Source organism: Microcebus murinus, chromosome 3 (genome assembly GCF_040939455.1).
Source record: "Microcebus murinus isolate Inina chromosome 3, M.murinus_Inina_mat1.0, whole genome shotgun sequence".
NCBI classification, from domain to species: domain Eukaryota; kingdom Metazoa; phylum Chordata; class Mammalia; order Primates; family Cheirogaleidae; genus Microcebus; species Microcebus murinus.
In genome coordinates, this window is record NC_134106.1 from 19,246,382 (window position 1) to 19,273,707 (window position 27,326).

At 39.7% G+C, this 27,326-nt stretch overlaps 1 protein-coding gene across 6 annotated transcripts in view; it reads right to left on the bottom strand.

Annotated features, from left to right (window-relative positions):
* ITSN2 (intersectin 2) overlaps positions 1 to 27,326 on the bottom strand; it is a 150,000-nt gene that overhangs the window by 13,632 nt on the left and 109,042 nt on the right. For 4 of the 6 annotated variants that reach the window (XM_076000587.1, XM_076000589.1, XM_012788100.3 and 1 more), the window contains 3 exons: positions 5,086 to 5,207; positions 2,054 to 2,160; positions 1,008 to 1,191 (listed from right to left, as the gene is read on the bottom strand). In XM_076000587.1, the coding sequence (XP_075856702.1) occupies positions 1,008 to 1,191; positions 2,054 to 2,160; positions 5,086 to 5,207 (413 nt within the window). Of the gene's footprint in view, positions 1 to 1,007; positions 1,192 to 2,053; positions 2,161 to 5,085; positions 5,208 to 21,755; positions 26,972 to 27,326 lie in introns of those variants that run through there. The other 2 variants (XM_076000590.1, XM_076000591.1) reach the window with 1 other exon arrangement.

Genomic DNA, 27,326 nt, shown 5'->3' on the forward strand with positions numbered 1-27,326 from the left:
CTTTTATCTTTATTACTTCCTCAATTTTAATTTTAGAATTTTAATTCTGGCCTCACATCTTATTTTTATTCTTAATTAGTTATTTTTTCATTCTTTTTTGGTAATGAAAATATTAAAATTACACATTCTCCCTCAAGGTACTGCAGTGTCTGTGTAATAGATTTCAATATGCAGTATTTCACAAACCAGAAAAAAAAAAAAAACAAGAAAAGCAAAAAAAGTAAGAAAACAGATTTACTTTCATTTCCCTCACCATTTTAACGTATGTAATAATAGTTTCTATTCCTGAATATCGATGAAAATGACGTCTCGAAATGTGGCATTTTATTATAAGAGCCCGCTGTATGAAGCTGACTGCTGTATCACTGGAAGGAGATTGTCAATTCATTATATGATATGCAGTATTCTCTGAGTACAATTCTAGCTTTACTTCTCGTGTTTAATTTATGACCAAGGCATTATGGAACCGACCCTTTCTTCGTTTCTGGAAGTTCTGATGCCATCTGTACACACTACTGGTATAGGTATAGGATGCACTTTCTGTAAAATCCTAATATCCTGGTATCATCTTTGTCTCCTACTCTCATTTCTTTTTGCTCTAGTTTATTCATCCAGTTATTTTAAATTTTATCTTGTTGCATTTTACACATTTAAATAGGCTATTTTATGCTCTTTTGGGGATAAGATGGATATTAAATAAATGCAATTTACAAAATTAAGAAAGTGACATTCTGGTTGTTTCTTTGGGAGTATGAAGTAGCATAAGTATGCTTAAAAAAACACTTTGCTATGAGATGGGAAGAAAAATGAAGTCTACATGAAAAACAACACAAAGCAATCAGAAATCCTTGCTTTATCTGTGTTTTCTTTGGAAACTGATGGGGATGCCCCTCTCCACTGCTGAGATTCCCTACTGGGCCCTCGCAGCTGCTGCCTCGAGGCTCAGAGCGGGGCTGGCCTGCCTGCTATCCCAGCAAAGAAACCTGCAAGGCCCAGAGTGGAGTTACCTTTAAAAATTCTTTGAAGTCTGTGTCTTCATCTGTCTTCTGCTGTAACAGAGCTGCTCCATTCAGCTGACAGCTGCAGAACCGGATGTACGCCTGCATGTGGGACAGCTCAGCCGCCAGGATGTCCCCGATCATCTGCACAGGCATCTTCTCACCCCCAGTCTTCTTCCGTACCCGCAAGGCCCTGCAAACAACACACTCACTTTCTGTTTCTAAGCAAATAGCCTTGGTAACTGAAGGATGAATACCATGGGAGACCAGTGGTAACAATAACCCTGAGTTACCTAAGAACCTCTCGTACTGGGAGGGAAAAGTCAGGAGGAAGAGGAGGCAGCTTGGCCCAAAGCTCTGCTGGCTAAGCCAACTTGGGTGAAATGTTAGCAAACACAATGAAAATGAAGTCTATACACTTGGGTGTTTCTAGGCTTTTAGAATTGTTGTGGTTTCACCTTAGCTTGTCAGCAAAGTTGCTTTAGAAAAATTCTAACTTGTTCTCGGTTGAACCAATAAGAAGGAAATTTCCAGTCTGTAAGAGAAAAATGGGGGGCAGGCGCCCCAGAGGCCAGGTGTGCAGGTAGAGGGGCATCGCCCCTGAGGAGAGCTGCCAGCCTGGGGAGGGCAGAGATGCAGCAAGAGCTGGGACTGACGACCCTCCTCCTGGGAGTCTGTCCTCACATGCATAAAGGACGGAGAATCACCCCAAGGAATGGGACTCACCTGGGGACTTAGGAGACTGCCAAACGAGCGTTATATCCAGGCCCTGGGCTGCAGCTCTCTTCTGACTCTAACTACCCTACTGCCAGAGTCAAGGATATCTTACATGATGGAATCATAAGTTAATATACTGTTTGTTTAATGATTTAAGTTTTTCTTTGTTATATTTCTTTACTTCCTTCAATAATTATGTGTTTCACAGTCATAGGGCATTTCAATAAAATAGAAGGCCTGAGGGAGCAGAAAATTGTCCAAGCTCCTTATTTGTGACAGTGTGACTCTCGGGGTGTGGGGGCAGCCGGCTGCAATGACAGGTAACGCTCACGACTCACTTCAGCAGCTTTGTGTTGGACATGATGAGCTCCTTCCAGTTAACAAAGATCAAGGCCATTTCTCCTTCAGTGAGAAAGCCTGACTCCGCCATCCGTTTCTGAAACACCTAAATGCAAAACAGAACTAGTTAGCTTAAGTGTGAGTACACAGCCTGTGTGGTCTGCACCAAACAATGTCTTCATACACTGAAACTAAGAAGATGATGGTATTTCTACACAAGCATGTTTATGACTGTGAAATTTAATACTGCACACTTTCCCTACTTTGTGCTATTTGGGGTCTTATCAAGGATGATTCTAAGGACTGAATCTAGTAATTTCATTAAGAGGACGTTCTCATACCTATCTCATAAGGATGTCATGAAGGTTAATAAGAACATGGGCATAAAGCACCTACACACTGTAAGAGCCTGCAGAACTGAGGAGACATGACAGTGTTAGGTCAAGCATCTTAGAGTTCTGCAGAGCAGTTTGTGAGGCGTTCCACTAGAGAACCAGGGTAACTAATGACTACGCTCCCCCTAAGGCTGATCCCAAGTGGATTTCAGAAGTTAGCTGACTGAGGGGAAATACTACTACTCCACACATCTGTATTCCACAGCATGTAAGGATTTACAAAGCATTGATATGCACACATATGCAGATGTTTGTGTCTGTGTATGTTTATAGGGTTCTCAATTAACTTCACGGATGATGTAGGTAAAACTGAGTCAGGTATTATTATTCCCAATTGACCCATGAAGAAATAAAGGCTGATAGAGTGATTTGCTCCAGGTCACAAAGCTAGACTATGGAGGAGTTGGAACTAAAACTCAACTCTTTCTGAATCTAAATCCAAGCTTGCATTGAACACCTGATATTCCTAGGGAATGACTGTAAAAGCCTTAAGGAAATAGTAAAGTTATCTGAGACAACTCTTCTCTGTGATCTTTCCAAAGTACAGATGACATACTACTCTCTATCAAAGTGGTTCAAGGGCTCCCCACTGGCTGTGTGATAAGACATAAACTCCTTCTCAAGGTTCTCGAGCCCTGTGAGATATACCCCTGCTGATCTCCCTGTCCTGCCCTCAGCTACTTCAGACTCCAGCCACACTGGACAACTTGTAGGTTCCTCACTCCCTCTGTACATGCCTTCCAGTTCTGTTTCCTCCTCCCGGCATAGCAAACTCATCTTTGTCTGAAGCATACCTGGGAAAGAAAGTCCTTCCTGGCTGGGGCGGTCCCCTCCTCTGTGCTCCAGCCCTCACTCACCCTACTGTAACTGTCTCTCCAACAGGACTCTGAACTCCTCGAGGACGAGAACTTTCTCATCTCTGTTTTCTGGCATAGTGCTTTGCACAAGGTGAGTTTTCAATTAATGTTTATTGACTTTAATGTGGACTCACAGAATTCAGGTAAAAGTGCTGGACGCTCTCTAAAGAGAGTTTTAAGATTCCACATCAGATTGAAGATGTCAGGACCCTCCTATGTGAGTGTTCCGGGGAAAGACGGTCAAGCTACTCTAAGGCTGTTACCGGGGGACAGGGAAAGTGTCTGGTTGTCTCTTTGTTCTTTTATTCACTGATTAATTTATGTCACTTCGTTCAGTCATTCTTTTCAGCTGCTTTGTGCTGGGCTTGGTGAGGTAAGCAGAGGGGTTAAGACAGTTGAGCCCTCTGGGAACCTTCCCGGGAATGGTAAGGGGAAAGCTTCACTTGTGAATAGTACTTTCCACCCTAAAGCCCTGACGCCGCCCTGCCGACTCACCCCTCAGAACATCCCGTGAGGATGGCAGCGTGGGAAAACCCAAGGCTCCCTTCCGAGTGGTTAAGAGCCTGGCCTGAGGTGGGTCAAGCACCCTGGTCACCTTCTGTGCTGGTGCCAGAGAGACTGAGACACCCACTTACAATCCCTTAGGGCTGGATCTGAGCAGCAGCAGGGATGATCCTGGCAGGGGGTTAATGAAAAAAGAAGGGCTTTCTTCTAGGCCATCTGTCCTGGCCGGGGAAGTACGGACACACACCCATCCAATTCACCAAGTACGTATGGAGAGGCCAAGGGGCCAGACTGAGCTCTGGGAAGGCAGGATGAGGAGGTGCAGCTCCTGCTCTCAAGGAGCTCAGAGACTTGAGGCAGACGGACATTATCGACGGAGAAGTGCAACACAGTGCACAGGTGAGAGGGACAAGTGTTCTGTGCCTGCCTGGATATCCCTGGCGTTCAGGCCTGCATTTACGGTGCAGAACGAATCCAGGGCAGGACTTTCTGGGGAACAGACTCAGAGCAGCCTCTGCTCCGTTCTGCTCTCACGGTCACGGCCAAGTATGCCTTGCACCTGCTGGGCCCGTGCAGGGAACACCTGTTCTCTTCAGGTGGTGTGTTAATTTAACTGGTCTCACCTGAGGGCCTTGATGCATTTACTGGAAACTAAAAGCCATGGAAACAAAAGTATCTTTTATTCACTCCAATACAAATCATTTTAAAATGCTACTCTAATGAGGAAGCTGTCATCAGCTTAGAGGTCACTGGTAACATTAATAGGCACATACAGAAACAAACAGTAAATATTTGGGAAATAATTTATAATATGCTCCTATTTGGTTTTCCAAACTAATACAAACATTAGGTGAACACTTTCATTGCTTCAAAAATTCCCTGGGAAATAGCAGTGTTTATGAAAACATCAGGTGTCAAAACAGAAGTTAAGTAACAATTTGAGGTAGATAGAGTCTGCTTTAGAGCTTTCACACCTACTCGATACCCTCGTGCTTCCTTGAAGGAGCTTCTACCATGTCCAAGGCAGGCATTCCAATGCCTTTTTGTCCTCTGTCTTCACTCTGAATGACCTAATCTGGGGAAAAGCCCATATCCTAATTGGAGACTTTCACCCTCAAGCATTATCCAGTGGGCAGAGACAGCATTTGGAAGGTGTGAGAGCCCTTGGCACCATTTGTGAGTCCCACATCAGAAGGGAGGCCTGGCTTTGCCTCTGAGTGGAAGCAGCCCCGAGACAGGAGACACCCCGGAGCTAGTCAGCGCCGGGCCCCTCACCTCGACGACAAGCTGGAGGTCATCCATGTACCGCTCTTCAGTCTGAATCAGCTCGTGAATGTAGCCCTGTCTTTTCCTCTCAATTGGCTGCATTGTGTCCAGGGTTTGGAGATCAGCACACCCTGTGGGAAAAACAGAGTAGAGTTTAGAACATTTCAGTTGTCTTTGTAGAAAATAGACATTTATCAGCAGATGTGCTGGGTTTACAAACGCGGCTTTGAAAGAGCTGCACAGCCTTAAAGGGAGGGTTTCTAACTTCTGCAGAGCAGCTCGCGCATGCAGAGAGTTGGCGTTAATGAGCCGCACTCGGTGCCCCCAAATGGCAAATGAGCAATGTCTGTGACATTTCAGTGTGTTCCTCATTTCTTTTCAGAGTAGGAATGACGGAATTAAGGATTTTTAGAAATGACCTCAAAGAGATCAGAACTGTGCGGAGCTTGCGAAGACTCTCGCCATATCGAGGCATTCTTGAAGTTACTGACATGATGGAATGAATCCAATGCTTGAGACCAGTGTTTTCTCAATAGCAGGTCACGAGCCATCAGTCGGTCATTATATCACTTTAGTTTTTTAAAATGCTAGTCAGGCCAAGCATTAAAAAAATGAAATGGAAACTATCGTGTCCACAGCTCAGTAAGTATTGTGAACATTTTTAGTTAAGTATGTGGAGATATAAAATGTATTTCTTACTGTGAGCTGCTGTTATAAAAAAAATGTTTGAGAAATATATCTCTCCATTTCTCAAAGGAAAGTTCTAAGGTTATAAAACCAAAAATTCCCAGGACCCAGTGATTCTCAACAGGGCCACTGTCTTGACCCACTAGAACAAAGAACTCCCGGATCTGGTTACACGGCGGGTATCCAGCCGGAAGTGACTCTGAGGAAAACCCCAAGCAGCTTTGCCTCAGGGTGAGAGGTATTGCGTTCACTTTGGCTCAGAGCGAACTAGATGCCAAACTGTGAAGTGACATACTTCCAGAATCATTCAACAAGTAGCTGAGGGCTTGCTATGCACGGCGACAGGGTGAATACCTCAGGAAACCCTTCTTCCCCAGACAAAAAGCAAAAGCAGTGAAAGCTGTCAGAATCTAAGTGGAGTCACTTGTGTTAAAAACTCTGACAAACAGAGCCAGAGAAGGCCATGAAGAGAGGGTTCTCATGCACGGATGCCCGATAACAAGAACCATCACAAAAGACTCTGCAGAAACCACAACCGTGCACAAAGGCCATTGCAACCTTACACACACGCACAATCTGCCCAGCAACTGACTGGCACCACTCCTGTTACTGATCTTTGTAGCCAGGGATAATGATCTGAAAACAATTATGTAATCCTCTTCACTTTTCCTTCAAAAAATCTGTCTTCCTTTACCTCCCTGAATATGCTCCTAGTTTACTACAGGATGTGTATTCCCATTGCAATGCCCTTTCCTGAATGAACACCAGTTTCTTTTAGCAAATCTCCCTCTCTGTTTTAGGTTGGCAGCAGGAAGTACCAAGCAAGCTTCAGCACATGGAAGCAAGGAGCTTGTATCAAAAACTTGGGAAAGAGGCTGGGCGCGGTGGCTCACGCCTGTAATCCTAGCACTCTGGGAGGCCGAGGCGGGTGGATTGTTTGAGCTCAGGAGTTCGAGACCAGCCTGAGCAAGACCCCCCCCACCCCGTCTCTACTAAAAATAGAAAGAAATTAATTGGCCAACTAAAAATATATAGAAAAAATTAGCCAGGCATGGTGGCACATGCCTGTAGTCCCAGCTACTTGGGAGGCTGAGGCAGGAGGATTGCTTGAGCCCAGGAGTTTGAGGTTGCTGTGAGCTAGGCCGACGCCACTACACTCTAGCCCAAGCAACAGAGTGAGACTCTGTGACCTTCTGCTGCAGAGGCAATCAGGAAAGACAGCAAGGAGAAGGGCTTTGAGGGAAGGACAGCAGGGCTTTGAGGGAAAGACAGTGTTCTGGTAGACGGTGACGTAGCTCAGCCGGAACAGCAGGAAGTGCTCTCGATGGGAACACCCAAAGCCCCAGAGGCAGAAAGTGCAAGGATCAGATTGGATTTCTAAAAGGGGTATTCTATTTCTGATTTTCTTTGACTTTTTACATATTTTGTACAGATTTGGGCTTACTGATAGTTCCAATGAAGACAGCTTTTCTATTTTCTGCAGATGTTGCCAAGAGCTTAAAATAATTACTCCCACACGAAAAAAAAAATGAATAAGGCAGGTTATGTTTGATGCTACCAAGATGAAATCATAGTGCCACTGTCATGTTCAAAATTATCAAGGTTTTTTTGGGGTAGTATTTATTCTGTTCTGCTGGGGAGAGACTGAGTATTGTAATTCGGATGCCTGTTTGGCTAGGCTGTTGTGTAGCAACAAGGAGAGACTTGACGGCCAGATGCCTAGTAAAATGGTGCTGCTCGGAGTGGCCAAGTGAGTCTGATGGAAGAACAGTTTCCAAGGTTACCCCATCTCCTACACCGGTGTCTTTCAAACTTCATGTTCTGCTTTCAACATTTTTGCCATATCCTCATTCCATCTCTGCTATTATTTACTTAATATTTTCTCTAGATTTACTCATATTTGAAGCTAAATGTGTTGTTTCTTCTAAAGTTATTAAAACAAATATATAATTATTCAAATAAAATGTGTCCACCTGAGTACTATTTTGCATATCATTGCATTGTGTACCACAGGGATACGCGTATCACAGTTTGGGAAACAATGATTTACATTAAAACCCACAAGCATCAGCCTCTCTACCTGGAATAATAATATATTATATATATAATATCATGGAGTAAGAGGAAAAGCCTCAGATATTCTGCTGTTGTTTCTAAAGCTGGACCATACATGACATTAGTTTTATCAGGATAATGTGGGGAAAAACCTTTGTAGGTTACCAAATATTTAATCAATTATTAAAATTGATTTCATCTGTTTCTTTTCACTTTTTTTTTTTTTTTTTTTTTTGAGACAGTCTCACTTCTGTCACCCAGGCTAGAGTGCAGTAGCATCATGATAGCTTACTTCAACCTCAAACTCCTGGGCTCAAGTGATCCTCCTGCCTCAGTCTCTCAAGTAGCTGGGACCACAGGCACAAGCCACCATGCCTGGCTAATTTTTTCTATTTTGTAGATGTGAGGTCTGGTGCTTATTCAGGGTGGTCTCAAACTCCTGGCCTCAAGTCATCCTCCCCACTTGGCCTCCCAAAGAGCTAGGATTACAGGCATGAGCCACCACACCCGGCCCACTTTTCACTTTTTAAAAATGTGACTGCTATGAATATTTATTTGTTTGTTAGGGGGTCTCAGCCTGTTGTCCAGGCTGGAATGCAGTGGCATGATCATAGGTCACTCAGCCTTGACCTCCTGGGCTCAAGTGATCCTCCTGCCTCAGCCTCCTGAGTAGCTGGGACTACAGGTATGTGCCACCATGACCGGCTAAGGACAAATTTTAAATGACATATGGGGCTGCTTTGTGGCTCACATTACATTGCTACTGAATAGCTCATGCCAGCTACTACATTTCTTTATGTTCCTCCCCTCACAAATGCTCAATGGCTTCCATTATTTGCAGAATGAAGTCCTAACTCGGTGACATAGGGCTCCAGAGTCTCCACAACCCAGCCCCAGCCAACCTTCCCAGGCTAAGCTTTGACTTCGCTGCCCACCTTTCAGCCACCTTGGCCTACCCTTGGTCCTCATAATGCGCTGCACACACCTCCCACGGCTCTGCTACAGTTTCCTCTGTCCACGGCCCGGTTCCCCGTAAAGAACCACCTTACCCATCCTTCCAGGTGCAGCTCAAGGGATACTACTTTGGGGAGATCTTTCCCATCCCTCTGTCCCACTTACCCCCAGACTTGCCTCTCCTTTGTGTTTCCATGGTGCTGGTCTGTGAATGTATTTTAAACCTTCACATCATCTAACTTCTACTGTGGTTAGTCTATACAGTTAGTACGACAGTGTCTCCACTGGAGGTTGGGGCCATGGCTAACAGTTCTGTAATATCATCCTGAGCATAGTGTTTTGGCTATCAGAGGCCAGGAACTATTTAAATGGTAGAACATTGTGCTGGTCCTGTGTCTATTTGTCTCCGGATCCATTTCTCAATGTTTGCCTGGTCTGCTCTGTGCTGTAAAAGGCCAAACCCTGATCTTTCTAGGCTCCTACTTTGATTGGCTTCTGCCTATGCTTTGCCAGTGAGAGGCAGCTCTGGCAGGAGACTGAAGATTACAGGGTGGACTGGGGAAAAAAATCCTCCTACCAGAACAGTGGGATGAAAAGAAAGCTTTTTGTCTCTGCTGGGTAAAGAATGGAAATTCTGGGCTTGCATCTCACACAAACTTGGAGTTCAAGAATTCCCAAGTTGATGAATTAACACAAACATTTGCCCCTGGCTGGTAATACCCTTAGGGGGCTTGGCCAAAGATAAGGTACAACTGGCCTTGGAGGGTCACACTCACAGCCTTGGTTCCACAGGATTTCCACGGAAAAGCTAAGTCTCATTAAAGATGAGCTCAAAGTACAAAAATTACAAAAAACAAAGAAAAAATCCATCATAAATTAAAAAATGAGGATTAGGACCCCAAGAAGATAATATAATAGAACAAAATAGAGATGGAGATGTAAAATATGTTTAACATAACCCTAGACACATATGAAGAGCTTTAAAGTACAGGTAGAGTCTATAAAAAAAGAATAGGCGGATTTGAAAAAAAAATGGCAAACATTGTCACAGAAATAATAAATTAAAAAACAGCAGATTAAATACACGTGAGGAAAGAATTAGTAAACCTAAAACCAGATCTGAAGAAATTACTTAGAATGTAGCCCAGAAAGAAAAGCCATGGGAAACATAAAACGGAGGCCAAGAGACACAGAGGACAGAATGACAGGACCCCACATACACCTGACAGTAGTCTAGCGGGGAACAGAAAGAAAGGACAGAGGAAATATTGCGGTTATAACACTTGAGACTTTTCTAGAATTGATGAATGGGATAACTCCTCAAATTCAGGAGGAACAACGACAAGAGAATACACATTCTTTTCAAGAACCCACAGAACCAATTTCAACAAATGATAAAGAATCTGTATTACTGTGGAAAACATTTACTGAATATAGATGGAAATTACACATTTCACATTATTTTCAAATGTTTCAGTTTAAAGAAGAGGAGCTTTCTAATATGCCCAGGTAACTTCCTCCTTTAGTAAAAGGTACTCATTTAACTTGACCCATCACTAGCATTTGTGACAGCTGATGACTCCCTCCTCTTTAAAATCCTTTTTCACTTAGTTTCTAGGTCACTGTCTCTCCTCATATCCTCCCTGCTCACTGGGCAACCCTTCTCAGGCTCCTTTTCTCGTTCCTCCTCACCTCTCCAGACTCCTAATGTTGGAGAGCCCTAAAATTCTCTTCTCTACGTACCCACAGCCTTGGTGACCTAGTTCAGTCTCATGGCTTGTGTGTGTGTTAATACTAACATACTCGCAAGTCCTCTCCTCTGACCTTCATATGTTCTACTGGCTCCTCCATTATTTCCCACCTCAGTGAACAGCAATACCACCTCTCCATCTGCTCAGGCCATGATCGTTGGGTACATCCTTGACATCTCCCTTCTCACACTCCACATTCAATCCTCCTGTAGGCTCTATCTTCACAATCCACCCATAATCTGACCACTTCTCATCACGACCACCACTGTCATCCTGAGCCAAGCCACCATCATCTTGTGCTTGCTTAGCGAACTTGCTTCCTAATACACCTCCTTGCTTCTGATCCCTTCCCTCCTTTATTTAATTTAAAAAAATTTTTAATTATTATGGGCACATAATATTTGTATATCTTTATAGGGTATATGTGATGTTTTGATACAGGCATATAATGTGAATTAATCAATCAGGGTAATTGGGGTGTCCACCACCTCAGACATTTATCATTTATTTATGTTAGGAACATTCCAATTCCATTCTTTTAGTTAAAAACTAACTTATTGGGGATTTTTGTGTTTTTCTGTTTGTTTGTTTGTTTTTGAGACACAGTTTCATTCTGTTGCCCGGGCTAGAGTGTCGTGGCATCAGTCTAGCTCACAGCAACCTCAAACTCCTGGGCTCAAACAATCCTCCTGCCTCAGCCTCCCGAGTAGCTGGGACTACAGGCATGCGCCACCATGCCCAGCTAAATTTTCTATATTTTTAATTGGCCAATTATTTTCTTTCTATTTTTAGTAAAGATGGGGTCTCGCTCTTGCTCAGGCTGGTTTCGAACTCCTGATGTTGAGCGATCCTCCCACCTCGGCCTCCCAGAGTGCAAGGATTATAGGCGTGAGCCACCATGCCCAGCCAAAACTAATTTACTGTTGACTATAGTCACTTTGTTGTGCTATCAAATATTGTTCATTATATCTAACTAACTATATTTTTGCACCCATTAGCCATCCCCATCTTATCCCCACTCCCTGCTACTCTTCCCAGCTTGGTAACCATCATTCTACACTCTGACTCCATGAGATCAATCATTTTTAATATTTAACTCCCACATACGAGTGAGAACCTGCAAGATTTGTCTTTCTGTGCTTGGCTTATTTCACTTAACATAACTTTCTCCAGTTCTATCCAAGTTGCAAATGGCAGGATTTCATTCATTTTTGTGGCCATATAATATTTCATTGTGTATATCTACCACAATTTCTTTATCCATTCATCCATTTATGGACCCTTAGGGTAATTCCCAATCTTGGTTATTGTGAATAGTGCTGCAGTAAACATGGGAGTGCAGATATTTTTTTGATATACTGATTTCCCTTCCTTAGGGTATATACCCAGCAGTGAGATTGCTGGGTCATATGGTAGTTCTATTTTTAGTTTTTTGAGGAATCTCCATTCTGTTCTCCATACTGGTTGCACTAATTCACATTCCCACCAGCAGTATATGAGGGTTCCCCTTTTTACACATCCTCGTCAGCATTCGTTGTTCCCTGTCTTTTTGATGGAAGCCATTTTAACTGGGATGAGATGATATCTCATTGTAGTTTTGATTTGCATTTCTCTGATAACTATTTTTTCATATGCCTGTTGGCCATCTGTATGTCTTCTTTTGAGAGATTTCTATTCAGATCCTTTCCCCATTTTTAAATTGGATTATTTGATTTTTCCTATTCAGTTGCTGGAACTCCTTATATATTCTAGTTATTAATCCTTTTCCTTGTCAGATGGGTAAGTTGGCAAATATTTTTTCCCATTCTGTGGGTTGTCTCTTCACTTTGTTGATTGTTTCCTTTGCAGTGCAGAAGATTTGTAGCTTGATGTGATCCCATTTGTCCAATTTTGCTTTGGTTGCCTCTGTGTTGGGGGTATTATTCAAGAAATCATTGCCCAGACCAACGTCCTGAAGCGTTTCCCCAATGTTTTCTGTTAGTAGTTTTATACTTTCAGGTCTTAGATTTAAGTCTTTAATCCATTTTGGTTTGACTTTTGTGTATGGGAAGAGTTAAGGGCCTGGTTTCATTCTTCTGCACATGGATATCCAGTTTTCCCAACACCATTTATTGAAAAGACTGTCCTTTCCCCACTGTGTGTTCTTGGCACCTTTGTCAAAGATAAGTTCACTATAGATGTGTGGATTTATTTCTGGGTTCTCTATTCGGCTCCATTGGTCTATGTGTCTGTTTTTATGCCAGTACCGTGGTGTTTTGGTTACCGTAGCTCTGTAATATAATTTGAAGTCAGGTAATATGATTCCTCCAGTTTTGTTCTTTTTGTTCAGGATGCCTTTGGCTATTCTGGGTCTTTTGTGGTTCCATATAAATTTTATGATTATTTTTTTCTATTTCTGTAAAGAATGTTATTGGTATTTTGATGGAGATTGCATTGAATCTGTAGATTGCTTTGGGTAGTATGGAGATTTTAACAATATTAATTCTTCCAATCCACAAGCATCGAATATCTTTCCACTTTTTGCTTTTTGTGTGTGTCCTCTTTAATTTCTCTCATCAATGTTTTATAGTTTTTATTGTAGAGATCTTTCACTTCTTTGGTTAAGTTTATTCCTAGATATATTATTTTATTTGTAGCTATTGTAAATGGGATTATTGTCTTGGTTTCTTTTTTAGATTGTTTATTCTTGGCATACAGAAATTCTGATTTATGTATGTTGATTTTGTATCTGCAACTTTACTTATTTTGTTTAACAGTTCTAATAGTTTTTTGTGGAGCTTTTTGGTTTCTCTAGGTATAAGATTATATCCTCTGCAAATAGGGATAATTTGACTTTTCTTTTCCAGTTTGGATGCCCTTTCTTTCTTTCTCTTATCTGACTGCTCTAGCTAGAACTTCCAGTACTATGCTGAATAATAATGGTGAAAGTGGGCATCCTTGTCGTGTACCGGGTCTAGAGGAAAGGCTTTCACTTTTCCCCCTTTCAGTATGATACTCGCTGCGGGTCTGTCATATATGACTTTTATCATCTTGAGGTAAGTCCTTCTATATCCAGTATTTTGGGAGTTTTTAACATGAAGGAATGTTGAATTTTATTGAATGCTTTTTCAGCATCAATTGAAATAATAATGTTTTTGTCCTTTGTTCTGTTGATATGATATATCATATTGAACACATACACAAATGTGTTCATCCCTGGGATGAATCCCACTTGATCATGAGGAATAATCTTTTTAATGTGTTGTTGCATTCAGTTTGCTAGTATTTTGTTGAGGATTTTTGCATCTATGTTCATAAGAGATAATGGTCTATAGTTTTATTTTTTTGTTTTATCTTTGGTTTTGGTATTGGGTGATACAGGCCTCATAGAAATGAGTTTGATTTTTTAGAATAATTTAAGTAGGATTGATATTATTAATATTTCTTCTTTGAATGTTCTCTGATCTTATTTCTTTTCTTCTACTAATTTAGGATTTGGTTTGCTCTTTCCTATTTCTTTGAGATGAATCATTAAGTTGTTTATTTGAAACTTTTCTACTTTTTTGATGTAGGCACTTATTGCTATAAATTTTCCTCTTATTACTGCTTTCACTGTATCCTACAGGTTTTGATATTTTGTGTTTTCATTTTCATTTCTTTCAAGACATTTTAAAATTTTCTTCTTACTTGCTTCATTGACCCACTGGTCATTCAGGAGCATGTTGTTTAATTTCCATGTGTTCAAAGAGTTTCCAATGTCTCTCTTATTATTGACTTGTAGTTTTATTCCATTGTAACCAGGGAAAATACTTGGTATGATTTCAATTTTGTAACTTTCTGAAGACTTGTTTTGTGACCTAACATATGGTCTATCCTTGAGAATGATCTATGTACTTAGGAGAAGAATGTGTATTCTACAATTGTTGGATGAACCTTCTCTCCTTTAAAAATAGTAAGTAAGAGTAATCCTGTTAAAACACATCCAATCATATCACTCCTTTCGTTAAAACTCTCCCATGGGTTCTTCTCACTTTAAGCAAAAACCAAAGTTCTTATAAATAGGCCACAAGGACCTAAACCACCTCCATCTCCTCAGTCAGCCCTGCACCTCATTTCCTCCTTCGTTTCAGCTGCACTGGCCTCTGTACTGTTCCTCAAGCATCATAGGCATGCTCCTGCTCAGACCCTTTGCATGTGCCGCCCCTCTGCCTGGAATGATCTTCCAGATATCCACATGCCTCCCTCCAGATATTCCTCTCACCCTTCAACTCTTTGCTCCCATGTCACCATTTCAGAAAGTCACCATTTATCTGAGTATCCAATTCAAAATGAAATGCTTCTGGATCCATCTCCCTCCACTCCAGCATTCCCTTTCCCCCATCCCTACTTTACTTTTCTAAGATACTACATACTTCACTTATACATTTTCTTCATTTTCTGTTTACTCAAGTGCCAGCTCCAAGAGGGCAGATATTTTTTGTTTGTTTTATAATTGCTATATCGTCAGTGCCTGACACATAGTAGGCCTTCAGTAAGTCTTTTTTTTTTTTTTTCCTTCAGTAAGTCTTTACAGAATATGTTATGAAGATAAACTCTGAGCTATGGAGACAGTATAGCAACATTAACTATAGGTGGACAGACAAACTGATGAAACTTCCTGGTGGGTCCTCTCTGGAAGACAGAAAGAGTGGGCAAAGAAGAAAAATGAGAGACCATGGCTACTATCAGGTCAAAGTTTCCAGAAGAATAATTAATTGTGGGCTGGGCCACAATACTCCCCTACTGTGGGAAGATATGGAAACTGAAAGACAAATTATGAATAACAGTGATGAAAACTCTCTGTTCCACCATAGTGGGGAATCACTGTTCTAAATTACAGTGCAAGCAGGAACAATAAGCAAATGAGATGCTTATGAAAGAAGAGGAGAAAGATCTGGGAAGATTCCAAAAGGTGAAGGACAAAAGACAATTTGTGATGATTAACACAGAGAGGTTTTGTTCAGATTATGCTGGAAGTCCCAGAACAGTCCTCACCCATTCTGAGGACAGCAATGCCAGTGAACAATGCTATTCTCTGTGTGCCCAATTAAGCAGCCAGGGTATCACATAATGGTTTTCAGTTGCACTGTGGTTAAACTCAGTGAAAAGATGAGATTTTTAATAGTAAATCTAGTTAAATACACTGTGTGCATTTTCTGAAGGCTGAATTTATACTGAAGTTTTATCAGTGCACTAGAAAATTACTGGATATTTTATTCTGTAAAAAAATAGCCTTTCATCTACCTTATTGAGTACAGACAACGCACCAGATAGCAAGATAGCATGCTTCCACCACAAAGCCAGATATTTGTGTTTTTAGTTTTGGAAATTTAAATAATTCTTGAACAAATTTTTAAACTCATATCCTTTTGATACCTGTTGATTCTACCTCATCGGGTTATTATGCTGCTATTAATAGTTAAGCACAAAAAGAGAAGTTCATATTGTATTCTAATAGTGCTGACCAATAGAAAGCAAAATACCTGGCTATCAGAAAACAGTAGTATTGGTCTTTCTCCACTTATGGAGACTGACCATTTTCTCTCTAGAACAACAACAACAACAACAAAAACCAAACCAAACAAAACAACAGAAAAATAGTAGTATTCTAGAAATTCTAAAAGCAACTCTGTTGATGAGTGCAAGTGGATAAAGACAAATTTTGTTGGTTTTATTTATTTATTTTTTTGAGACAGAGTCTCACTCTGTTGCCCAGGCTAGAGTGCCATGGCATCAGCCTAGCTCACAGCAACCGCAAACTCCTGGGCTCAAGCCATCCTCCTGCCTCAGCCTCCCAAGTAGCTGGGCTTACAGGCATGTGCCACCATGCCTGGCTAATTTTTTCTATATATTTTTAGTTGTCCAGCTAATTTCTTTCTATTTTTTTAGTAGCGACAGAGTCTCACTCTTGCTCAGGCTGCTCGAACTCCTAAGCTCAAACGATCTGCCGACCTCAGCCTCCCAGAGTGTCAGGATTACAGGTGTGAGCCACCGCGCCCGGCCTATTGGCTTTATTTTTACTTTTGAATCTACTAGAAAAGTTCATAAGCCTAAGACAGCAAAGACCTAATGGTAGACAAAAGGGCAGACCTTGGCCTCACAGAGCAGTCGGTCAGGTTAACACCTGCGTCACTTTCTAGCCTGCCAGCGTCATAACACCAACTCAACTGAGGGAATTAATGTGCTACTCAGATAGCACTTAATAGAATCTCTTCACCAATAGAATATTGGTGAAGAGATATCACCAAATAGTAGTTTCTTCATGTTCATGCATCACAGAACTTTCAATTCTAACAATAAAAATAACCATTTATCAACATGTGTATGGTGTTTTACAGCCCCTGATCAATCCTCTCATACAACGTTGACTGTGACTATATAAATACACAGATAATCTGAAGCTTGGTGGTTAAGTGACTTACCATAGAATTTAGAGCTACGAAACCTCTAAATGTAGGTGTCTTTTTAAAATTTTAATTTTATTTATTCTTTTGACCCCAGCTGAAACAGATAAAAATGTGGGTGTCTTGACTGAAGTCTTACACTCAGAAATGGCAGGCCATTTAGAATGGTGCTTACACTGCAATCACTGAAGACAGCATGTATAAAACCTACCTGGTCGTTTGCTTGCTGAACTTAATTCTGAAGGAAAAAAGGGTTTCGGATAAATATTCTGAATGCCAAATAGCCCAAAGCACTTGAAAAAAAGCCTTATGCTTCTTTAACTCTTTTTTGGTGTCTAAGTGATACATTTAGCTCCTTATATGCCCTTCTACTCAGTCACACATGAAATTGAAACCTTGTGTCTAACAGCCAATTTCAAATCAACTTTTCCACATACTGCAGCACTTTGTATCAGTACACGGATTACTACAGATCTGTCCTAGGGTAACGGGTTTCATGTGCAAATATATTTTTTTCTTAGTATCATTGAACAGCCTATTATAACACGAATCTTCTCCAGTAGTATAATCATAAGGCTCATATTTTTAAATTTGTTTGACTTCATAATTGGACACTTTGCAACAAACTACTGAGGGCTGGACATTAAATCTACAGCATTACCCGATTCTGATTTCAGGGTGGCTAACGAGTGACCACTGGTAACACAGGGATCCCAGTGGCAGGAAATTTCAGTACCTTGAAATGTAACTTGATCAGCCTGGATTCATTTACAGTAGTTAATTTTCTTCTCTTCTCACCCTCTTCTGAGCTTTTCTTAGAATTAACTGATAACTGTTCTGCTTCTGTGGTTTGGAATAACAGCAGCTCTCAGTTAATAGAAAGCAGCATGGTGGGGTGGTGGCTCAGAGCATGAGCTCTGGATTCAGATCTGGACTTAAATTCCAACTCTACCATTTACCCAGACAAACCAAAATGCTTATTTCATCACTTGGTGCACAGAAAATGTTTACCAAATGTTAGCTGTTATTTCTATAATATATAACATCTATTATGTGTCAGACACTGAGATTTTAATAGTAAATATAGTTAAATACACTGTGTGCATTTCCTGAAGGCTGACTTTATATTGAAGTTTTATCAGGGCACTAGAAAATTACTGGATATTTTATTTTGTAAAAATTAGCCTTTCATCTACCTGGCAAATATTTATTGGGTATAGCATGCTTCCATCACAAAACCTTTCATAAATCCCTTAAGCGTCATCTGCAATGTAGGCATTATTATCCTCACTGTACAGATGAGGCTAACGATCAGAAGGGTGAGCTGGTTGAGACAGCATTCAAAGCAATCTCCTTACTATACCACCACTGTGCTGATTTTATCACTCTCTTCAAATGCCATAAATGAATTTTGCCTTTCACAAAAACATTAAAACATCTCTCTTAAGCACATCTTTCATAATTTGTTGTTCTTGCTTAAAACAAAGTTTAACAAGTGATTCTAAAACTGATTCTAAATTTTATAGAGAGAGGTAAAAGACCTAGAATAGCCAACACAATATTAAAGGAGAAGAACAAAGTTGGAGGACTGACATGTCCAACCTTAAGGCTTACTACAAAGCTATAGTAATCAAGACAGTTTGGTACTGGCAAAAGAACAGAGAAATAGATCAATGGAACAGAATAAAGCCCAGAAATAAATCCACATAAATATAGTCAACTGACCTTTGACAAAGGAGCAAAGGCAATGCAATAGAGCAAAGATAGTCTTTTCACTAATGATGCTAGAACAACAGAACTTCCAAATGCAAAAAAAAAAAAAAAAAAAAAAAAAGGCAGTGTAGTGGCTCACACCTGTAATCCTAGAACTCTGGGAGGCCGAGGTGGGTAGATCACTCAAGGTCAGGAGTTCAAAACCAGCCTGAGCAAGAGTGAGACCCTGTCTCTACTAAAAAAAATAGAAAGAAATAGCTGGACAACTAAAAATATATAGAAAAAATCAGCTAGGAATGGTGGCACATGCCTGTAGTCCCAGCTACCCGGGAGGCTGAGGCAGAAGGATTGCTTGAGTGCAGGAGTTTGAGGTTGCTGTGAGCTAGGCTGATGCCACAGCACTCTATCCCGGGCAACAGAGTGAGACTCTGTCAAAAAAAAAAAAAAAAAGAGTGAACCCTGAAACCACAAACCTTGAGTGATAACAATGTATCAATGTTGGTGCATCAATTGTAGCAAACGTACTACTCTTGGGGATGTTAATAGGGGAGGCTACGCATGCATAGGGCAGGGAGGCTATGTGTGTGTGGGATATCTCTGTACCTTCCTCTCAATTTTGCTGCGAACCTAAAACTACTCTCAAAAATAAAGTCTTTTTAAAAAGTGATTACGAAGACAAATAATTCAATTTAAAAAACGGGCAAAGATTTGAATAGGCAGTTCTCCAAAGAAGATATAAAAATGGCCAATAAGCACATGAAAATATATGCATTATCATTAGTCATTGAAGAAATGCAAATCAAAACCACAATGAGATGTCACTACGCCCACAGGATGGTTATAATAAAAAAGGCAGATGATAACAAGCATTGGTGAGGATGCAGAGAAACAGAAACCCTTGGACGCTGCTGGTGGGAAAATAAAATGGTGCAGCCATACTGGCAGTTCCCTCAGAAAGTTAAACATAGATTTATCATTTAATCATTTGACCCAGCAATTCCACTCCTAGGGATATGCCCCAAAGAAACAAAGACATATGTTCACACAAAAACTTGTACACAAATGTTCACAGCAGCATTATTCATAATAATCAAAAAGTGGAAATAACCCAAATGTCTATCAACTGATGAATAAACAAAATGTAAGGTATTATCCATACAATGGAATATTAATTTGGACATAAAAAGGAAAGATGTACTGATACATGCTACAACATGAACCTTAAAAACATTATGCTAAGTAAAATAAGCACATTACAAAAACCCAGGGCCAGGCGTGGTGGCTCACGCCTGTAATCCTAGCACTCTGGGAGGCCGAGGTGGGCAGATTGCTCCAGGTCAGGAGTTTGAAACCAGCCTGAGCAAGAGCGAGACCCCGTTTCTACTATAAATAGAAAGAAATTAATCGGCCAACTAATATATATAGAAAAAAATCAGCCGGACATGGTGGCGCATGCCTGTAGTCCCAGCTGCTCGGGAGGCTGAGACAGAAGGATTGCTTGAGCCCAGGAGTTTGAGGTTGCTGTGAGCTAGGCTGACACCACGGCACTCACTCAAGCCTGGGTAACAAAGCGAGACTCTGTCTCAAAAAAACCAACCAAACAAACAAACAAAAAAAAACCAGCCTGAGCAAGAGTGAGACCCCGTCTCTACTAAAAATAGAAAGAAATTAATTGGACAACTAAAAATATATATAGAAAAAATTAGCTGGGCATGGTGGCACATGCCTGTAGTCCCAGCTACTCGCCTGAGCCCAGGAATTTGAAGTTGCTGTGAGCTAGGCTGACACCACGGTACTCTAGCCCAGGCAACAGAGTGAGACTCTGTCTCAAAAAAAAAAAAAAAAAAAAAACAAACCCCCCCCCACAAAATCCCATACATTTTATGATTCCATATATATGAAATGTCCAGAATAGGCAAACATATTGAGACAGAAAGTAGATTAGTGGTTGCCTAGGGCTGGGGGTTGAGGGTCCCTAAGGAGATAAGGGGGTGATTGTATAGAGTTTTTTTCCTTTATAAAGACAGGGTCTTGCTATGTTACCCAGGTTGGAATACGTGGCTATTCACAGGTGTGATCATAGGGCACTGCAGCCTCCAACTCCCAGCCTTAAGTGATTCTCCTGCTTCAGCCTCCCAGGTAGGTGGGACTATAGCATGTGCCACCACATCCAGCCAGGTTTCATTTTGAGGTAATGAAAATGTTCTATAACTGATTGCGGGAATGGTTGTACAACTCTATGAATGTACTAAAAACCGCTGAATTGTACATTTTCAATGAGTGAACTGCATGGTATATGAAATATATCTCAATAAAGCTGTTACCAAAAAACGTGATTATGTTCTGCTTCATCTTTCTGGATACTGTTGTTATATACTCCTGTCCTTATTTATTATACTCAGTCCTTGCCTCCTTGCCTCTTCCCTATGTGTCTTTTTTACACAGCGAAAGCACTATGGTCTTTGATTTTTCCTCTTTTCACTGGTGTAGTGGTTGTACTGTCAGAACTTCACTGCTATGAAAATGGTGGCAGTGTTAGCACACTGCTATAGCGGTTAACAGTGTGGACTTGGGAGCCAGACTCCCAACTCTACCCCTTATTAATTGTTAAGCTTGGACAAGTTATTTAACCTCTCAGTTTTAACTGCCATATCTGAAAAAAAAAAAAAGGAAATTAATAAAGAAGTAATACTGTCAAGGACCTTAGAAAAGTCTAGACTATTAAATCCTCAATAAAGAGCACTTTCCTCTTTTCTTTTTACAGGTACAAGACTGTTGCTCAGCCAGGATTTCATTTTCTAAAACTGGTGGCAATATGAGGACAACAATTTCTTTATTCTTATAGAATCTGTTTCCTGTCTTCATGGGTTCCTCTCACTATCCAACCCTTAGCTGCTGATCTCCTCAGAAGTCCGATCTCTTCAAGTAATCTCATCTACATCCACCGGTTCAGCAACTGCCAATACGCATGTCATTCCACCAGCTGGTATACCTCTGATGCTATGTAACTTGATTTATCTAACTATATGCTAGACAATTCTATCTGAATGTCTCACAGGTATTCAAAACCAAACTCATCATCTTTCCCTACCTCTGATTTTTCACTGCAGTTGGTGGCACCATTATCCCACCCTGTGACCCAAGATACAAACGTGGGAATAACCGACTCTTCCACCTACCTTCACATTCCATCAATCCCCAACTCCTGCCAATTTTCCCTCAGAACTCTTGTCTCATCATTTTTTCCTCCACCTTGGCTGCATATCAGAATCATCTGCAAGGCTTTAAAAAAATCCCCATAACCAGTCCTAACTTCAGGCCATTGAAATCAAGAATCCATATTCTAGAAGGCTGAGAGATGGGAGGATCACTTGAGGTCAGGAGTTCAAGACCAGCCTGAGCAAGAGCAAGACTCATGTCTACCAAAAATAGAAAAAATTAGCTGGGCATGGTGGCACATGCCTATAGTCCCAGCTACTCGGGAGGCTGAGGCAAGAGGACTTAAGCCCAGGAGCTGGAGGTTGCAGTGAGTTATGATCATGCCACTGCACTCTAGCTGTGGTGACAAAGCAAGAATCTGTCTCCCCCAAAAATAATAAACAAATAAAAAATCAGGAACCAGGCACTGATAGCTTTTTAAAGTTTCCCAGGTGATTCCAACATACAGCCAAGCTGGAGAATCTCTTAGCGTTTGGCCTGCCTCTGAAGCCTCAACTTTCAGTGTTCCTGGCTCTGCACTTCCACTCTAGCAATACTGAACTGTTTATCATCACCTACCCCCATTCCTGCCAAGCTGTTTCTTGTCTTGATCATACTCCTCACCATCCCGCCCCTCAATCTGGCTTACTCCTACTTATGGATCTGGTAGCTGCTTCCTCCAGGAAGTCTTCTCTCATTCATCAATCTATGGTTAAATTAGGTATTCCTCCTCTGTACTCCTTTGGTGCCAAGTATCTATCATTGTGCTTAGTATGCTGTTTCGTAATTATCTGTTATGGGCCTGACTCCCTCACAGAGCTATGTACTACCTAAGGCTAGGACCACCTGACACTCATTTTTGTAACCTCAGCATCTAATACATGGCTTGGCCTTATGCAAATACTTAATATATGTTAGTTGAATAACTTTCCAGAAGAGAGGAAAGGCTTTTTGGAAAGAGACTGTTTAGGCTATGCATTGATGGATAGGCTGGATTTAGAGCCATATTTTTCTTTTGACCCAAGGGCTTATATAATCACAAACTTGATTACTTAAATGTAATACTCTACCTAACTGTGATACTCCCAAGCACTCACTGAGGTTTCTTTTATATAGATCCCTTTTTATATTAAAAATGTCTTACTCTACATTTGCAATGAGTATTAATTTCTAAGTTCTGTCTGATTTTTCTAGAAGAAAGTTGTAATAAAATATGTAAATAACATAAGCCTATTATTTTAGATTATACTTTCCATTACTTTTGTAATAACATATTAAAATAAAAAATTTTCACTTTTGAGATATATGATTATCTTGGATCAAATTATCTCCATTTTGACCACTTAAAAATTTCTTTTGTCCCCTGTGATATAAAATAATTTGCTGGCCTGTACCCAGAGACTACATTAAGGAAAAAGAGAAATTCCAAAGACATTTAATCACAACTACATACAAACAATTAAGTTGGTTGTTTTTTTTTTTTAGACAGAGTCTTGCTTTGTTGCGCTGGGTAGAGTGCAGTGACATCATTGTAGCTCACTGTAACCTCAAACTCCTGGGCTCAAGTGATCCTCTTGCTTCAGCCTCCCAAATAGCTGGGACTACAGGCATGCATGACGATGCCTGAGCTAATTTTTCTATTTTTAGTAGACATGGGGTCTCGCTCTTGCTTAGGCTGGTCTTGAACTCCTGACCTCAAGCCATCCTCCCACCTCGGCCTCCTAGAGTGCTAGGATCACAGCCTTGAGCCACTGCTCTGGGCCTAAAAATAAGTTTTAAAGGATGTTTCAAAAGAAATACACAATACAAGTAATATAGTTTGTGTCCTTTTAATAAACACACTTGCATAGTTATAGTACAATTTTGTAAAAATTAAAACAGATTATCTCATGCCAAGCGTGCCCAGCATTTGCACAATCTCAATACCTTTAATACTATAGTTTTCAAGACACACAAAATAAAATTTTAAGGCAAAAACAGCACTTTGCAACAATTTAATAATTTATTACATTACAGTAGCATCACAGCAGCATCCAATAATGCCACTTTAGGCAAAAGTCTCTCAGTATTTCCGTTATAGATTCTATTTACAAGAATTCATAACTTGGTAAAATTCATTCTAAGAAACTTGGCAAATAAAGCTTTGGACTGGAATTGGCATTTCTTTCTCGACTTTTCCTTCCTCGAGTTTCTTTCTTTTAAACTACAGTATTCATATTTTAAAATGTTTTAAACCACTTTAAAACAATAAAATAGCAGTTACACTTTTTAATAGTTGTATTATTTTAACATGACTCTTTAAAGTTTTAGAGAAACTATATAATGGATTGGGTCGATTTAAATTTTCAAATTTTCTGAAGATCAGCTTTGGTTTTAGAACTCATTTTTTTCATTGCTAGAAAACCCATCAGGTTTAATTAGATACTTTAAAAATGATGATCACATATTGTAATCTTTAAATAAACAGGTATTTTGATTCTTCACTTCCTACAGGAATTCAAATTTATTCCATTGTAGTCTCATTTTAAAATTCCGTGTTTCTGATAAACTCTTTCCTTCTAATGTTGCCTTCTAAGCAAATTGAAAGCTGCCTTATACTGAATGAGGAAGAAAACAAATATGTGGCTGAATGAGGTATTGCAAAGAATTGCATGCACTTTTAAGAAAGACTTATTATATGTCATACAATTTTGTTTCTTTTTTTAGCTTTCTCTCAAATATATGACAAAATACCTATACAAAGAGTGGCATTTCAGTTGATACAGTAAATTTATTTTCCAGACTGAAATTCAGCTTGAATATGCCAGTGTGTGACTTAATCCATAAGTACCTGATGAACACATTATGTTCAGATTGATTATAGATGCTAAGCTCTATCTGAATGTCATTCCTAAAAATTTATATTTATCAGTGAAAAAGTGAAGCAATTTGAGCTATAAAAATACTTCTGAATTTATCAGTATATTAGGTAAGTCCAAATCCAATATTATAAAGAAAAAATGTTAAACCAAATAATGTGGCTAATTAATGGTGATCTGCTTTCTAACCTCCAGGTTTAAAATGGATTTAAAATAACTGTCTTTAATCTGAACTCAACTAAATGGTGCAAAAGCAGAAAGTTCAGAAAATAAAAGGCATGAACAGGTAAATTCATACAATTTGGAAGAATTGAATTGAATTGAATTCATAAGAGTTGAATTCATAAGGACCCAATCTGTGCACTGTCTCTTTTTAGTGAATGCAGGCAAATCTGTTATTCCACCTGTAAAATGATTGTAAAATTATTGCTTTCCTATTAATGTCGCATTTATAAAAGTATCATGATGATGCCAAAAGCTAAAAATGGAGGTGGTCTAACTAGAAATCTCCACCCCAGGGAGCACATATACATACCTCCCTACATCCTATAATATGAAGTATTTTGGAACATAGACAATTGAACTTTGTGAAGTGTTAACTGAACTGTTGATTCTTTCTCAAGCATCGTAAAGTTATGATTTAGGCAATGTACGACTGAAATAATTCATTCACAATGTATAGGCACATCAACAGAAATATTGCACGAAATATGCCTCTAACTGAAACTGAGAGGTATAAAAACATATTTCACTCCTCTTACAGAACTCTGTGAGGAAATATGACTCTGATTGTATGTACACTTTTCCTGATAATACTTTGACATTCACAAACAGTAGATTGCACTGCAGTTTGTAAACATTTTAAATTGCATAAACTTCTCATTGATTTTCAAATATAGTTTAATACTGTCTACTAAAACTCCTTTTTGTTTCAGTTAAGTACTCACACATATATTAGTTTATAATAATGTCTGTTATTTCTAAGGTGTTTTCCATTCAAAGAAAAGAAGTAAATTCCTATGTCAAAGCAGCCAATGTGGTTGAAGAATAGGTATCAGCCAGAGAAGTCTGGATGGTAAAATCAATCTTCTAGCCTCAAAGAAGCTTCATAGACATAGAGGAATGCCAGTCTCACACATCTTTCTTTCACTCATTCATTCTTGACTAGAGTCCATATGCCTGTTTCAGGGGCATTTAACGTCTTCAAGCATTCTTTAAGATCTTTACTAAATACATTAAAAGAATGCCAACCAGTGTCCTTTGTGTACTGGGACATGTAGTCATCTGATTGAAAGGTAACATGAACTCTGACTTTAAAATGTATTATAGATATAAATGCTCTGTCTAAATGGGGGAAGGTGTCTTGTCTCATAGTCATTTCTCAAAATAATCCCTTTTCAGGTCATCAGCAAGGAAGTGACAACTAACTGCTGCAGCACATGATGCAATGTCTTCATTAGCCCAGAGCACGAGAAGATCCTAAGGAAACTACCATAGCATAGTGCTCATTCTTGGGCAGTTGAAACAGATTAAACATATTCCAGTCTGCACATATCTGCCAGAGCAGGCCACTTTCTTCTTGTGTGAGACAAGAAAAGCTCCCCCAAAATGTTATTGCTTCCATCTTGAATACACAGAAAATAGAGAAGAAACTATTTCCAGTTCTTGGCTTTTAAACATATCTAAATATTGGTACTCATAGTGGCATATTAGAAAGTAATAAAACAGTACATATTTGAGGGCAAACCACATATTGAGCCAATTAAGAACTCACTGTGATCAGGATTAGATCAAATAGCAGAACATAAGCAAATTTTATCTGAATTCTGTAATGAATATACATGTTGCAATAACATTAGAAAAGCATGGCAGCCCATTCCAAACCAGCAAGAACAGTTTGTGCAAATAGTGGGTCTTTGTGTGTTTGAACTCCCACCATGTAAGGGCAAACTCAATATGCATGCTAAATGACCTACAATTACCAAATTAAAAAAGAAGAAAAATGCTAAAGGATGCCAGAGTGAACAGCAGGGAAAGCCACACAAAGACCCACTATCCTTTAACTTGTTACAAATAAATTTTAACTATAAATTAGAAACACAAAGAAATAATCACAAGTGGCTCTAACATTCGAACGAAGTAAACAAATTGTGTAGGAGATATTTGATCAGGGCTGCCTGCCCTGCCTCCACGCTAGAGTCAAACTTGGATAGTGGGTCTCTGGGGTGCTTTCACAACTGGAAGACAACATTGGGTCCTAAAAAAAGAAAAATGAGGAATAAAATGAACATAATGTAAATTGAGTGGGTGAGAAAAAATTTGACTAATAATAACATGACACATCAACTAAACAAATTTGAATTATTAAAATTCTTAATCTTTAAAAAATATTCTAATTATATAATAAAATGAAAGTAATACTTACAAGGGCCAAAGAAACACAAATAGTAATCTACATTTAACCAGTTTTCACTGCCTCATACATACTATCAACAGATGATTCATTCTAAAAATCTAGGTAGGTATAACAAAGATCTCAAATCAGGTCCTGCCTTTAAGTATTAAGCATTTCTGAACCATATCTGATTATAGGTTTATAGTAAACTTAATGT